General features: G+C 40.0%; 2 protein-coding genes across 2 annotated transcripts; one reads left to right on the top strand and one right to left on the bottom strand.

Annotated features, from left to right (window-relative positions):
- Positions 1–1,324: 1,324 nt before the first annotated feature.
- On the bottom strand, positions 1,325–7,415 carry GCK72_004757 (uncharacterized protein; the record flags this gene model as incomplete). The annotated part of the gene is made up of 9 exons (XM_053724874.1): positions 1,325–1,420; positions 2,015–2,346; positions 2,855–3,144; positions 3,598–4,448; positions 4,894–5,281; positions 5,387–6,337; positions 6,470–6,632; positions 7,139–7,263; positions 7,306–7,415. The coding sequence occupies 9 exons, from the start codon at positions 7,413–7,415 to the stop codon at positions 1,325–1,327; spliced, it is 3,306 nt and encodes a 1,101-aa protein (XP_053589068.1).
- Positions 7,416–10,258: 2,843 nt separating this feature from the next.
- GCK72_004756 (uncharacterized protein) lies at positions 10,259–15,727 on the top strand (the record flags this gene model as incomplete). Its single annotated transcript, XM_053724873.1, has 10 exons — positions 10,259–10,310; positions 10,362–10,945; positions 11,229–11,696; positions 12,071–12,152; positions 12,219–12,532; positions 13,028–13,701; positions 14,154–14,230; positions 14,278–14,445; positions 14,694–15,025; positions 15,632–15,727. The coding sequence occupies 10 exons, from the start codon at positions 10,259–10,261 to the stop codon at positions 15,725–15,727; spliced, it is 2,847 nt and encodes a 948-aa protein (XP_053589067.1).
- Between the last annotated feature and the right edge of the window lie 580 nt (positions 15,728–16,307).

Raw genomic sequence — 16,307 nt, 5'->3', positions numbered from 1 at the left:
TCGATAGCCCCCAATACGTGTATCGGGCGCCTACAGGGCTTCTACTGTGTTCCCTCGATAACTCTTTTCCCCTTATTTCTTATTGTATTGTAAAAGGCAGATCCGAATAGGTTTTTAATGCAGTTCCTCGCGAGACATGCTTTTTCCCTATAATAAATGGTTCTTGTAAATACTTGAGTTGTCAGCACATCGGGCACTTCCTTAAAACCACTGAACCACCTTATTGGTAGTATAAATTAAGCGCATGTTCCCACCCTACTCGACACATTACCGGCGGCCTTCTAGAGACAGAAGGGGTGGCCACATCTGTAGTTAAATTCACAGATACAGTACTACTATTATTTTAGAATTCCTAATTTTATAAAGGATACCTCCTTTGACCGGTAACACACCCGATGCCTCTAAGATGAGAGAAAGACAGTTCCTCAATTTGTCCAGGACAGGCCAGCGGCATACTCCGCGGCAGACATCCTCTCTCTAAAATCTTTTTTACAGAAGCAGACCATCTTCACCACCGAGAGACCCACACGTTTTTAAAATTTGTTTGTCTTCATATTTTATAAAAATAAGCTCTACTTCTCTATAGATATATACTTCTATCATTCTTATATATAAAAGACAATTGGGCGTTGTCTGTTTGTCTGAGGCGATGTCCGCAGCGGTTTTGGAAAGAGAAGAGAAAGCGGGCAAAACCGAACCGGCGTGCTTTGGACACGACCGCCGCTTTAGACCACTCGGCCTTGCGGGCACATTCGAAAGTCAATGACCACGTGAATGAAGAGAGACCAGCCGGCTCAACCGCCGAAGGCGGGGGAGACAGGCTGGTTTTTAATAAAAACATAAAAAATTAATGAAATTTAGTAAAACATGAAAATTTTAATGAAATTTACTAAATAACATGCGCGCAGCTGAATGGGACCCTTAAATTCCCATAGGATTACTAAAATCACTTAGGACCATCAAAATCCCTTAGGACCATTAATATCACTTGGGACCATCAAAATTCCTTAGGACCATTAATATCACTTGGGACCATTAAAATCACTTGGGACCATTGAAATCACTTGGGACCATTGAAATCACTATGGGACCATTAAAATAGGATAGAGCCGGAATTTTTTCTAGTCATCTCTGAAAACGAATTTTGATGTTGTTTCATACAAAATTCCGCCAAAATTCCGTCGAAAATTACAAAATTTCAGTAAACTTTCTTTTTTCTTCTTTTTTTGGATAAAACACGTTTAATTCGTCAGGTAATTAGGAGGGGGGGGGGGTAATTATGCAATTAAACAGACAATTAGTGGTTAATTCGAGTGACGAAGAATCATTTCTTACTGCGGAGAGCCTTCACTGCGCCCAAATCCGATGCGATTCCACCAATTTCTCGTTTGATTCGCTCCTGCAAGTTGGCGCCGAGATTCTGGAATAATTAGAGTTTTACTAGATATCTGGATATTCAGGTGCCAAAATCGATAAAAATAACAATTTTGAGGCGAAAATTTACGGAAAATCTAATTTTTAAAGGGATTAGCTCGTAAAACCGCGCTCCACCGAAACCGATGAAAATAGTGTGCAAAATTGAGAGACACATTTTTCAAGGGAATTCCGGTGGAGCGCAGTTGTAAGAACCGTGATGAACTAATAGACGAAATACAGTAATTTTTGGGGGCGGAGATTCGCAAAATGAGCTAAATTGCTTGATTTTTTATCAAAAAATTTCAATTTTCAATTGATTTTCACTGTTTTCGGAGCTGAAAATTAGATTTCTGACAGATTTCTATCAAAAATTGAACGGAAATTTAAAGAATTGTTATTTGGAGCTTCGAAAATGGGTGATTTTTGATCAATTTTATTCTTCTTAAATATCAAATATCAAAAGATTTCACCCAAATTTGAACTGAAAGAGCCCGAAAATTTGACAATTTCAGCCAGAAATCCGTTAAAATTGGCTGAAAATCTGAATATTTCACCCCTTTTTGGCCGAAAAATTATCCAAAAATAGCCAAAAACGTACCGGAATGACAGTTTTCGTGAGTTTCAACTCCTTTTTATACTTCTTAATCTGCTCTTCAAGAATCAAATTATCCTGAAGATATTGTGCGAGTTTCTCGACCAACTGATCCACCGAATCATTCTTCCACATCGTCATATCGATTCCCTTGAAAAGGATCAACTTCTGATGGAGGAAGTCACGGACTCCACGGGATTCAATGATCAAGTTTCCAATCGTTTCTTTCAGTTGTTCTCCCATTCCAGACATCGTATACGTCTTTTTCAGCTTCTGCACAATCGAGTCGACTGCCATCGTTGATTCGTGAAGGAGTTGACGGGTGGGATTGACAAAGTCTGAAAATGAGAGAGGGTTAGAGGAAGTTGGGACGTTTCAGAATGTCTCCGGTTCGAAATGGTACAGTTTTGGTTCTCAAACCGTTTTTCTTTACTTCAATCTTCCACCGTTTCAAAACGGCGCGGTTTCGAAATGTCCGAAACTCTCTGTAGCCTTTCTACTTCTAAATCGGACGTTTCAAAACTCAAATTGCTGAAACTGGCAAAGTCTGGAAATGGAGGAGGCGTTAGGATGTTGGGATTCGTTGGGACGTTTCAAAATCGGACACTTTGAAACTACGTTTTTCTCGATTTCTCAGAGAGTTTAGTTCCAGGATATCTCAGTTTCAAGATGGGACAGGTTCAGATCGCCTGGGACACTTCGAAACCGCTTTTCCTGACTTCAATCTTCCACCGTTTCAGAACGACGCGGTTACGAAGTTTCCTAAACTTTCCGTAGTCTCTTTTTCTTCTAAATCGGGTCGTTTTAAAACTATCTATTGGTTTCAAATCGTCCCGTCAAACTTACTAGAAGCAGTCGTCGACGTCTTCTGACTGGACGATGGTGGAGCAGTGATTGGAGCCTCCGACGACACCACTGGAGGCGGTGCATTCTCCTTGTTATTAGAGGTCGATGATTTCTTTGATACTCCTTGAAACTCTCTGATCTTTGACTGCATCTCGAGATTCTCCTTTTGCAGCTGCTCAATGTTGTCGTTCACACATTTCATCGTTTCTGCACTCTCGTGTTGCTGTTCACGTTCACGGGTCAGGCGGCGGCAGAGTTCATCGCATACGAGGCGAATCGACGAGGCATCGCTGAAATTATATTATTGGGTCAAAAACATTCTGAATTTTGACAGAAAATCGTGGAGAAATTCAACGATTCACTTGCACCAAAACACCCCAAACGACGCGCCAGATTCCCATGCTACGATACATTTGGAAAATAGGTCTAAAACTGAAAAATCTTTGAAATGAGTTCGAAAACTCGGAAATTGTACCGACAAATCACCTAGAACTCATTGATTTTCGTGGTAGCAGCAAAATGCTCCAAACGCGCGCCAGCCATTTCCTAAATCTATTTTATAGAAATTCTTCTGAAACTGCTGGAATTTCTAAAAATTGACGATTTTTACACAAATCCATGAAAAAACCAGAACATTTTTAATCAGAAAAACGCTCGAGGCTCCCAAAAATCGTCGAAACACGAGAAATTCTGCTTCAAAAACGCTCCAAAGGCGCGCCAGTCTCCCCTGCATTCCAACTCACCCCGAAATGATCTGTGTCTTCAACGTCTTCTTTGTCAATTCGACGACCTCCTTCCTGACTCTTTCCAGCCCTCCGTTCACCATATCCTCAATCTCCTTGGCCTCCTTCTCAAACGCCGCCGCCCTCACAATCTTCTCTTCAAATGACACAATTTGTTTGACCATTTCATGCTTCTCGTTCGCAGTCCGTTCCACTCGATCCTCCGCCTCTCGAGCACGTCTTCTGAGGAGCTCCATCTCCTGATCCATCCTCTCCAGATGATCTCTCACCGCGTTTTTCTCGGCAAGTGCCGTCTGCAACTCACTCGACAACGACTCGATGATCGCCTTTTTCTCTCGTTCGACGAGTTCTTTTGCCTCAGTCACTCGATAGTCCACCTCGATCATCATAGCATTCGCATGTTCTCTCTTCAACACCTCAACCGATCTCTTCGTGTCCTCCAGAATCTCCTCTGCATTGAGACGAGCGTCTTGTTCGGCCGCACAACGGACGAGAGTCTTCTCCATCTGCCGTTTCGCCTCATCCAACTCGGCGACGAGTCGGCGATGAGAGTCGTCGAGTCTCGACAGCTCATTCGTCAACTCTGTCTTCTCTGCCTCCACTTTTTTCAGTTTCGCCTGACACACTTCGAGATCCTTAAAGTTTTGAGCAGCTTCACGAGATTTCATATCTCCTCTCACTCTCTCCTTCTCCAACTCATTCCTCAACTCGGCAACCTCATTCTGCAGTTTCTCAACCTCCATAACATTATTCGAGAATTTGAAGATCGGACTATAGGAAGCGTTGAAAAGCGACGATGACGCCCCATTTTTTTGTTTGATACAATCGACGAGTGGATTACTCGATCCCATCTGGAAATGGAGAGACGGGGATAATTGGTGCATTTTTCAGTTTTGGAACAGACCAAACAACGAGATACGATTAATTATTTTACCGTGGACCGATGCTAAACAGGTTTTTTTTGACGATTGTCGTCTGTTCAGCACTTTAGTCCGGCCCGCGGTATAATGATGAATCCTAAGCCGGTCCCTATTATATCAGAGACATAGAACTCGCCAAGATCTACATTTTGGTATATTTTTCAGCTCATAATATTCACTTCGATGGCGAGTTACGCATCGGCCCGGTATTCAAGTGGGCTTTTTTGTCTTTTTCATTAAAAAATTCAAGAAATCTTGGTTTGTGTCGGCACGGAAGACATCACAAATGTGTTCTTGAGGAGTTTGGGGCTAAAATCCACAAAAATTCCGGGCTTTAGGTAATTTTCAACTTATAAAATCTGTCAATTTTCCCTACCTTCTCCAAAATGTCCTTTAACAGTGCTGCTGAGGACTCCATCCGCTCGAAAAGTGGCGACAACGCATCGCGAATATGTGGCATCTTCGCCTGCATCTTCTTCACATTCGCCGCCGCTTCGTGTTGTCCGTCGAGTAGAATTGCAGACGAATCGAGAATCTGTTGCACGTCTTGAAGCATTGGCAGATAAGATGGATGAGGTGACGCCGTAGCTTTTGTGGAGAACGAGTGATTCTGAATCTGATCGGCTCCTGACGACGTCATAAGTTGTTGGAGTGGTTTAGGTTTCTGAGGAGCCGCGAGGGGAGAATTTTTGAAGCTCTTTTGGTTCAAGAATGACTGGGTGGCGTCATGTGGCATCGATGAGTTGGATGAACCTGGAAGAATACTGAAATTTACAGAATTTAACTGAGAATCGGTCAAAACTTCGGGATTTTCAGTGTAAAAATGATGAAAATTGGTCAATTTTAAACCGAAATTCATTTAAAAAAACTTGCTTTCAATGATGTCATTCACATTGCTCGGAAGACCAATCTTGATTGATTCGGCTCCGAGACATTTTGCCACCAGACGTTTCGCCATCAGTTTTCGAGAAATTTCCAAAGGTTTCTGAGGAAAAAACACTCCAATCAAGCTATTCGGATGTGTCTCCATCAATCCCTTATCCAACTTCCTCAACTCTGTTTCCTTCACATAAATATTCAAGTTGAGTGTGAAATGATTATCCATATCCTTCACCTGAAATCGTCTGCCAACCCATTTAATCATATTTAATCTCTCTGGACCACTTTCGACAACATCTGATGGGACAAACATTCGGTTACACTCCACTCGATCACTGAGCAACGAGTATTCCGATGGAATTTCAGCCAATTTTTCAGAATTCCCCACTTTAAAACTGCAAGTCTCGGTGAAAAACTGAATATTCACTTCGAGTTTCCGTTGTTTCTCCAATTGAATCACTCTCAATATATTCGTCATGAAGTCTTCCAAACTAGCACTGTGTCTATGTCTCCAGTGACTGAAATCAATCGATAATTTGTCCATTTGGAATAGTCTTCGGAGATTTGCAATGTAGTTCTCAAAATTCTTCTCGTAACCAGTTTTCGGGATACTGTAAATTAGGCCACCAGCACAATCGTATGAATCCGTCACTTTGACGGAAACATGTTTGAGTTTCAAGTCACTGGATTGACCCGTTTTCCAGTATGGATCATCCAACTTGATCTTCGTAAAATATCCTTTATTTATCCAGTTCTCATGGCATATCTTCTCACTTGTGCATGCAATCATATTCATTCGTATTGTTTTCACATTCCATGTCCTTATCATAACATCCAATACTTCTCGTGGCATTGAGAAGTGAGCATTTTCCTGAACTCCATTAACGTAGCACTCTTTCGTTTCACATATCCACAGAAGCAGTGTGTCACATGAAATAGTGCTTCGTATGATATTATTTAACTTTTCGAAACACTCCTTTTTGTAGTCAATTTCAGTGTACAGTGATTGGCGACCATTTCAAGTAATCTGAATTAACACATCTACTAACCCAATTATGAAAGTTTACACTAACTTATCTGAAATATGCAGTTTTTTATAATGAATTGGCTTCTTGATTTCTTTGAGCACTTTAAATCTCAATGGTCCATACTCCACACATCGTGTCGCCATATCCATACAATCAACACATCCTTCACACACTTCTTCCAGTCCAATCAGTTTGCGGACACTTCTTCCTGTAATGTATTAGATAGCTCTTTGACTGACGCGTCGTTCGTGGACTCCAGAGCGTGAGTTTTGAAATTCATTTTTACTATAAATTCAAGTCGATCCACTGTGAAACATCATAACTTTGTTTATTTCACGACAATCTTTCAAAACTAAATTGGAATTGAAAGATGGAAATATACGCTACAATTGAGGTCTCATGCTTTTGTTGGTTCACAGTGGATCGACTTGAATGTTTGGAAAGAAAGTATTTGCTTGCCATTTTCATGGAAACATCTTATGTGCAGCTGATATTATTGGGTATGTTTTAGTTAGGCCTATTTTCCATCAAAGTATTGGAGTGATCTTACTATTAGTTAGTTAGCTAGTTAGAGTAACTCCTTCTCTCTCTCTCTCTCTCTCTCTCTCTCTCTCTCTCTCTCTCTCTCTCTCTCTCTCTCTCTCTCTCTCTCTCTCGGTTGCCGGACTCTAAAACCTGGCCGGCCTAACCTCCTGGTCACACCTGAACACTTACGATTCCTGCCAATTAAATCCGAGTGAATAATGTTATGGAGGTTTCGAGCGAACATCTCTTCAGGTTCAAATAAGTTCTTGGTGATAATTTCTTCCACTTTTACACCCACCACTTTGTTGAGAAAACTGGAATCCATTTCGATACAAATTACAAAAGAGTAAACTCACTTGAAATATCCGGGAATTATTGATTTTTTTATTTTCCGATAGTTGATGAAAATCCAATCCTTGGCAGTTTTCTCACATCTCTCCGGTTTTCCGATAGACTCAATTTTCATTTTCCGATGATTTCTTCTAATTATTCGAAGAAATAAGTAATTGAATGATTTATTGATTAATCGGGTGCTTAAATTACTCTCACAATTCCAGGTTAGATTGCTGACAATGATTTCGAGTAGATGGGGGTTATCGAATACTTTCGAGCTGAGGGATTCATCGAAAATCTCCGAAGAATTGGAATCTGTCATGGTATGGAAGGAATGAATGAATATGCTCTGTGGGTAAACTGAAACGAGAAGACAGATGGCAGAGGGGGGCAATATCGATCGAGAGCCAGTTTCTCACTGCTTGTTGACTTTGGACGCATTCAAGGTCTTGCGAAGAAAACTACAGTAATCCGAGGTTTTGGGAAAACACTGTACACTGTTTCAATGTTCTTCGCATAAATAGCTGATATGAAAATATGGGACAAAGGACCATTGCATGAAGCCAGGTTTTCTTATTTTTAGCAGAACGGAAACGACGAAAAGTTCGGAGAACGAAGTGGATGAGGAAGAGGAGTGACGGAGATCTCAGAGATTCCAGGTGGATTCGAAGAAGAAGGCAACGAAGAAACAACCTTCAGAATGCTCCAGACGAAGATTGAAACGGCTATCGATACTTGAGAATAAAGAATTTTTGATGTTGTCTGTTTTTTTCTCTAATTTTCAGAAACATTTTTCATAATCGGACTAAAAAAGAGTAAATTTTTCCGGCCCCGAATTTCAAGCGCCTGATTGTCAGATCGAATGTAATGAGCACAACTGCGCAGATTCTCAACTACTCCGCACTTATGAAGAAAAAAATTTATTTTTTGAAAAATTCTATAAAAATTCCAAAATTTATATATTTCCACACCATTTTTCAGCCGTATTCCAGTGAAAATAAGCGATTCCTACTTTATTTCTAATAAAAACGCAATAATTAAGTTTGCTCGTCAAATCAAATGCATTGTACGCAACTCGCCAATTTATCAACTACCGTAACCCGAAATACAGTTTTTCTCTTCAAAACTGATTTTTGATTCGTCTTTTGTGGAACTTAATTCGTTTATTCAGAAAATGTCAAACGCAAATGTAAAGAAACTTTATTCAATTAATTATCACTTGAACATTTTTTTTTGAAAAAATAATTTTAAATAAATTTTATGACGAAATGATTGTGATAATTATTTTATTGTATTTTTAAAAATGAATATTCAACTTCTTCTACTTGAAAATCGTCAATTTTCACAAAAAATCAGCTGAAAAATTCAAATCGCGTCGAGACCCATTTATAAATTTCAGGTATGCGCCTTTCAATATACTACTGTACACATTTTTTTTTCGTTCCACATTTTCTATACTTGATTTTTACCGCACATGACGTCTTTGTCGTGTTTTCGCTTGTTTTTTGCCGTTGTTTTTCTTGCTTAAAAACTTAAAATAATAATTTCATCAAATAGTCCATCATTTCTTCTGGAAATTCAATGCATTTCAGGGATTTTTCGATTTTTGAAAATTGTGCGAGTTTTTGACAAAATCTTCTTTTTTTTCACACAGTATTCCAAATTTTTCAGTCTTTACCAAGTTTCTACATAACTCAAAAGCTTGTTTAAGGAGAAAAACATCAATTTAGAGAGATTTTAAGTCGAAAAATCTACGGAAATAGCTGAAAAATGACTCAAATTTTGAGTTTTTCATCGATTTGAGTAGATTTTTGTGATTTTCAGGTGCAAAATACGAATTTTGAGTGATTTTTCGCCGAAAAAAAAGCAAAAAATGGCTCAAAACTTGAGTCGAAATGAAGAGTTTTATGGAAAACTGGATTTTGGTTCACTTTTTGCCTAATTGAGTCAAGTTTTTATGCTTTCTGGCTGAATAATGAGATTTTGAAGTGATTTTGGCTAAGATATTTTCATTTTTCTCCTTTTTTTGTCCGGAACTATTAAAAATCAGATTTTTTCGCACTTTATTCCCTTGAAAATCTGTGAAAATCGTTGAAAATTGCAAAAAACTCATCTTTCGCGGATTTTTTTTTGCATTTTCGGTTGAAAAATCGTGGTTTTCATTCATTTTTGCTCATTTTCGCTCTTTAATCCTTTGAAAATCGGTGAAAATCGGTGAAAATTGCAGAAAACTCATCCTTCGCGGATTTTTTTCGCATTTTCGGTTGAAAAATCGTGGTTTTCATTCATTTTTGCTCATTTTCGCACTTTAATCCTTTGAAAATCGGTGAAAATCGGTGTGAAAATTGCAGAAAACTCATCTTTCGCGGATTTTTTCGCATTTTCGGTTGAAAATCGTGGTTTTCATTCATTTTTGCTCATTTTCGCACTTAATCCTTTGAAAAATCGAGTGAAAATCGGTGAAAATTGCAGAAAACTCATCTTTCGCGGATTTTTTCGCATTTCGGTTGAAAATCGTGGTTTTCATTCATTTTTGCTCATTTTCGCACTTAATCTTTGAAAATCGGTGATGAACAATCGGTTGAAAATTGCAGAAAACTCATCTTTCGCGGATTTTTTCGCATTTTCGGTTTGAAAATCGTGGTTTTCATTCATTTTGCTCATTTTCGCACTTTAATCCTTTGAAAATCGGTGAAAATCGGTGAGAATTGCAGAAAACTCATCTTCGCGGATTTTTTCGCATTTTCGGTTAAAAATCGTTGTTTTCATTCATTTTTGCTCATTTCGCACTTTAATCCTTTGAAAATTGGTGAAAAATCGGTGACAATGCAGAAAACTCATCTTTCGCGGATTTTTTCGCATTTCGGTTGAAAAATCGTGGTTTTCATTCATTTTTGCTCATTTCGCACTTTAATCCTTTGAAAATCGGTGAAAATCGGTGAAAATCTGTGAAATTTCCAGAAAACTCATCTCTCAATGGAGGACAACTCGGTATTGAATGAGGACTCGAATTTAGAGGATATCGCTGGTAAATTTATTGATTTTTCCTCATTTTTCAATAAAATTATCGGGTTTTCAGCGTCGGCGCCCTCCAAATCAACGTCTCAGCCGTCTCTTGCTGGTGTCGGCGAACAAAAAGAAGGGCTTTCCAACGTGTTTTCCGCCTCGAACGTCCGCAGTATCCCAATTATACAGACGTGGCACGAGAATGAGGAGATGAAAGGGCAGATTTATACTCTGCGGTGTGAAGTGCAGATGCACGAGCGGAAATATCTGGAAGCGAAGGGACTGTGCCATCGGAATGTGCAGGATGTGTTGGATGAGTATGTGGCGATGAAGATTGCTCAGGATGATTGGGAACAGAAGATGCGGGAGTATAAGCAGATGGAAATGGATATTGATGAGTGTTCACGGCAGAAGACGGAGATGGAGCAACGGATTCGAGAGTTGGAGCTTTCATTGACGGAGCAACAAGAACAGAGAGCTATTGTGACGTCAGATGTGAATAATACGACGTGTGGAAGCCTTCGAGGCACTCTCGACGATATTATGAAGAGAAACGACCCGGATTTCACGTTGACTTCAGGTTACGACGAGAAAATCGCAGAGTTGGAGGGAAAACTGATGAGTGAGATGGATAAAGTGGCCGAATTGGAGGAACAAGTGAAGAATCTGCTGGAGGAAGTCAAAAATCAATCGGCACGACTCGCACAGTCTAAAAATGCACGTGAAATTCTGCGTTTTTACCCTGTTTTATAGAGATTTCTCTTTTAAAAAAGAAGATTTGGCCGGAAAATTGATAAAAAACCGACAAAACCACTTAGAGAATCAAAAAATGATCACTTGTGAAACGTTTTTCTTATTTGAATTTTCATTTTCGACTCAAAACTGCGATTTTTCAACCCTAAATCCCCTATTTTCCATCGAAAAACCCATTATTTTCCAGGACATCAACGAGTTGGAAACGAACTTGAAGAACTCGAAAGCCGAAAGTAAAATTTCTCGTATGGGTCTGGAAAAGTTCAGGACTAGATGCAGCAAACTGGAGAACGAGATGCTTGAAATTCAGAAGAATCGGTCGCCGTCTCCCCTAATGGGACAAACTTCTGAAGAGTTGAAGGCGCAGATCATTGACGTATACGGAGAATTAAATGGTCTGCGAGTAGAGAACCGTGAACTCCGTATCCGTTGTCATCAGTTGAATGAAGAGACGGACGATGGGAATCCCAGCTCATCACTCCTCGGTCACAGTCGTCTTATGGCTGGAATCTCGTCCAGAGATCTCGCTGATTCGAATGAGACGGGCGGTATTTCGATGAGAATTGTGCCGAGCAGTGGAGGAGCAAGTCATTTAGAGGCGGAGCTTGATGAGAGCAAACTGCCACTGATGGATACGACTGCGGCGGTGAGAAGTGTGAGTTTGAATTGGGTCAAAATGGGCGTTATTCAACTGAATATAAGCTGAAAATCTTGGTTTTTGGGTAGAAAATTGGTAGAAAAGGCGATTTTTTGATTAATCAATGCTGAAAATAACCTATTTTGGTCCGAAAACAGCCTGAGAATCCTGGCTTTTTGTGTCGAAAAGCGGTGAAAATATGGGAGTTTACTCTCAGAATAGCCAGAAAATCATGAATTTTGATTCGAAAATTGAAAGAAACAGCGATTGTCTGAATCGAAAATGCTGAAAATCTGCTGTTTTGGTCTAAAAACCGTTGAAAATATCTCAAAATTGAGAAAAATCGTCATTTTTCGATCAAATTTCCGAAAAATTACGTATTTTATTTCCAGAAACAAGCGTTCGACGCCGCGTACGACGACTATCAATCAATCAAGGAGGGTCTTCTGAACAATGACAATAACACACTCGAAAGTGAGTTTTTTCATCATTTTTTACCCGGAATTTCGGAATTTTTGACCAAAATCTGTAAATTTCCAGGCTCTTTCAACTCATCGATTCCTCCACCCTGCTTGAGCCGAAGCAACTCCAAAAACTTTCCAAAAACGTCGACTCCGAAGCCTTTCTCCTCAGCCATCTCATCATCAGCGTCTCATCCATCTCTTCTTTTTCCAATGCTTCAGGACATGCAGCAGATACTCGATTCGTCCGCAATCCTACTCAAAGGACAACACGAAGCAGCGGCGAATGTGGAGAAGATGCAGGAGAAGATGTCACAGATTCGAGATGCGTTGTCGAGAGTTTTCGAGCGTCTGAAGTCATCCGCAGCGTTGTTTGAGGATGTTTTGGAGAAGGTAGGAAAATTGACACCTTTTATAACTCAGATTACACAAAATTAGGATTTTTGTAAGATAATGGCCTAAAGTCCGGAGTTTTTCATGAGTTTTAGCCCCAAACTGCTCAAAAACACATTTGTGATGTCTTCCATGCCGACAAAAACAAGATTTAAGACACTTTTTAGGACATTCTAATGAATTTTTTTAAATGAGAAAGACAAAAAAGCCTACTTGAAAATCGGGCCGATGCGTAACTCGCCATCGAAATGGATATTATGAGCTGTTCCGTATCAGAGACATAGAACTCGCCGAGATATACATTTTGGTATATTTTTCAGCTCATAATATTCATTTCGAAGGCGATTTACCCATCGGCCCGGTTTTCAAGTAGGCTTTTTTGTCTTTTTATCAAAAAATTCATTAGAAAATGCCCTAAAAAGTGTCTTAAATCTCGTTTTTGGTCTGTCCCGAAACTGAAAAATGCACCAATTATCCCCGTCTCTCCATTTCCAGATGGGAGATATGAAGTCTCCACTTCAGAACTCATCCGGACGACTTTCCGATGTTCAACTCAAAGCTGCTCAGAACTTTGAGGATCTCGAAGTGTGCCAAGCGACACTCAACAAAGTGGAGGCAGAGAAGGCAGAGGTGTTGATGGAGCTGTCGAGACTCGAGGACTCTCATCGCCGACTCGTCGGCGAGTTGGATGAGGCAAAGCGGCAGAGGGAGAACACGCTCGTCCGATGTGCCGAAGAACACAACGCTCGTCTCAATGCCGAGGAGATTCTGGAGGACACGAAGCGCTCGGTTGAGGTGTTGAAGAAAGAGCAAGCGGATGCTATTATGATCGAGGTGGACTATCGAGTGACTGAGGCAAAAGAACTCGTCGAACGAGAGAAAAAGGCGATCATCGAGTCGTTGTCGAGTGAGTTGCAGACGGCACTTGCCGAGAAAAACGCGGTGAGAGATCATCTGGAGAGGATGGAGGAACGAGTGGAACGAACTGCGAACGAGAAGCACGAGATGGCCAAACTGATTGTGTCATTTAAAGAGAAGATGTTGAGGGCGGCTGCGTTTGAGAATGAGGCCAAGGATATGGTGAATGCGGCGATCGAAGGGCTGGAAAGAGTCAGAAAGGAGGTCGTCGAATTGACAAAGAAGACGTTGAAGACACAGATCATTTCGGGGTGAGTTGGAATGCAGGGGAGACTGGCGCGCCTTTGGAGCGTTTTTGAAGCAGAATTTCTCGTGTTTCGACGATTTTTGGGAGTCTGGACCGTTTTTCTGATTAAAAATGTTCTGGTTTTTTCATGGATTTGTGTAAAAATTGTCAATTTTTTGAAATTCCAGCAGTTTCAGAAGAATTTCTATAAAATAGATTTAGGAAATGGCTGGCGCGCGTTTGGAGCATTTTGCTGCTACCACGAAAATCAATGAGTTCTAGGTGATTTGTCGGCACAATTTCCGAGTTTTCGAACTCATTTCAAAGATTTTTCAGTTTTAGACCTATTTTCCAAATGTATCGTAGCATGGGAATCTGGCGCGTCGTTTGGGGTGTTTTGGTGCAAGTGAATCGTTGAATTTCTCCACGATTCTCTGTCAAAATTCAGAATTTTTAGACCCAATAATATAATTTCAGGAATGCCTCGTCGATCCGTCTCGTTTGCGATGAACTCTGCCGCCGCCTCACCCGTGAACGTGAACAACAACACGAGAGTGCGCAGACGATGAAATATGTGAATGACAACATTGAGCAGCTGCAGAAGGAGAATCTCGAGATGCAGTCAAAGATCAGGGAGTCTCAAGGAGTCTCAAGAAATCATCGACCTCTAATAACAAGGAGAACGCACCGCCACGGGTGGCGTCGTCGGAGGCTCCAATCACTGCTCCACCATCATCCAGTCAGAAGACATCGACGACAACTGCTTCTAGTAAGTTTGACGTGCTTTTTTTGGCTGAAAAATTAAGTTTTTTGGATGAAAAATTCAGTTTTTTGGATGAAAAATTCAGTTTTCTTGCTGGAAAACCCAGTTTTAGCTGAGAAATCCAGTCTTTTAGCTGAAAAATCTAGCTTTTCGGCTGAAAAATCCTATTTTTGGTGAAAAAATCCAGTTTTTTACCGAAAAATCGAGTTTTTCGGCTGATAAATTCAGTTTTCCTCTAACCCTTTGATTTCCAGACTTTGTCAATCCCACCTGTCAACTCCTTCACGAATCAACGATGGCGGTCGACTCGATTGTGCAGAAGCTGAAAAAGACGTATACGATGTCTGGAATGGGAGAACAACTGAAAGAAACGATTGGAAACTTGATCATTGAATCCCGTGGAGTCCGTGACTTCCTCCATCAGAAGTTGATCCTTTTCAAGGGAATCGATATGACGATGTGGAAGAATGATTCGGTGGATCAGTTGGTCGAGAAACTCGCACAATATCTTCAGGATAATTTGATTCTTGAAGAGCAGATTAAGAAGTATAAAAAGGAGTTGAAACTCACGAAAACTGTCATTCCGGTAAGCCAAAAAAGAGCCGAAATTATTATTTTCAGCCAATTTTTACGGAAATCTCACCGAAAATTGATAAAATCGTTTGAAGTTGTCAAATTTCCGGGTTCTTTCCCCCAAAATTTAACCTTTTTGAGTTGAATTTTATCGAAGTTAAATGTTTTCAAGGTTACAACCGTAAAATGTCAATTCTTCCAATTTCCGATCATTATTTTGTTCAATTTTGATAGAAATCTTTCCGAAATACGATTTTTTAGCTCCGAAAACAGTAAAAATCGGTTGAAAACTGAATTTTTTGATAAAAAATCAAAAAAATTCAGCTTATTTTGGTCTAAATCTGGTGAAAATCAGCACTTTGCGAAGCTCCGCCCCCAAAAATTAGTGTATTTGGACTATCGGCATGCTTCCTACAACCGCGCTCTACCGAAACCGCGAGAAAATAATGTGCGAAATTGAGAGACTCAGAGAAAACTGGACATTTTAGGGGGCTTTCGGTGGAGCGCAGTTGTAAGAACGTGCTGAGCTGATAAATTCCGTCATTTTTCGCCTCAAAATTGTTATTTTTATCGATTTTGGCACCTGGATATCCAGAAATTCAATCTCTGTTTTTTCCAGAATCTCGGCGCCGACGTGCAGGAGCGAATCAAACGTGAAATTGGTGGAATCGAGTCGGATATGGGCGGATTGAAGGCTCTCCACAACAAGAAATGATTCGTCACTCGAAATCTCATTAATTGTCTGTATAATTGCATAATTACCCTCCCCTTAATTACCTGTCGAATTGAACATGTTTTATCCAAAAAAAGAAGAAAAAAGACGGGAATTCTCTCTCTCTCTGTATTGTAATCTCTATTTCCCCCCGTCCTTCATTTGTATTTTTATTCTAACCGTATTTGATACATCTTGAGAGTATCCTATTAAATGAATATCACTCCTGAATAAGATTAGACAGAAATTTATTTGAATTTTTGGCTTGAGAAAAAAGTGAATTGAATAGATACGGAATAGAGCAAAGAAATAGGATATAAATTGGGAGATATAATAAACTTTGGTACAGACACACAGACAGAAATCGATTAGTTCTCTTCGTCCTCTTCGAAGATTTGTTGCAGGTATTGGGCGTGGCTTTCTGAAGAAATATAAATAATTAGAGATTTTGAATTTTTAAGTTTGAATGTGCGCTCTATTGAGAATTAGGGGGGGGGGGGTGTAGTTCGGGTGGACAAGATTTTAAGTTTTTGAAGGAGAAAAAACTACATTTTTCACTCAAAAAAGCAACAAATTAAAGATT

Source organism: Caenorhabditis remanei, chromosome II (assembly GCF_010183535.1).
Source record: "Caenorhabditis remanei strain PX506 chromosome II, whole genome shotgun sequence".
Lineage (NCBI taxonomy): Eukaryota > Metazoa > Nematoda > Chromadorea > Rhabditida > Rhabditidae > Caenorhabditis > Caenorhabditis remanei.
This window is presented reverse-complemented; position numbering and strand designations above follow the sequence as displayed.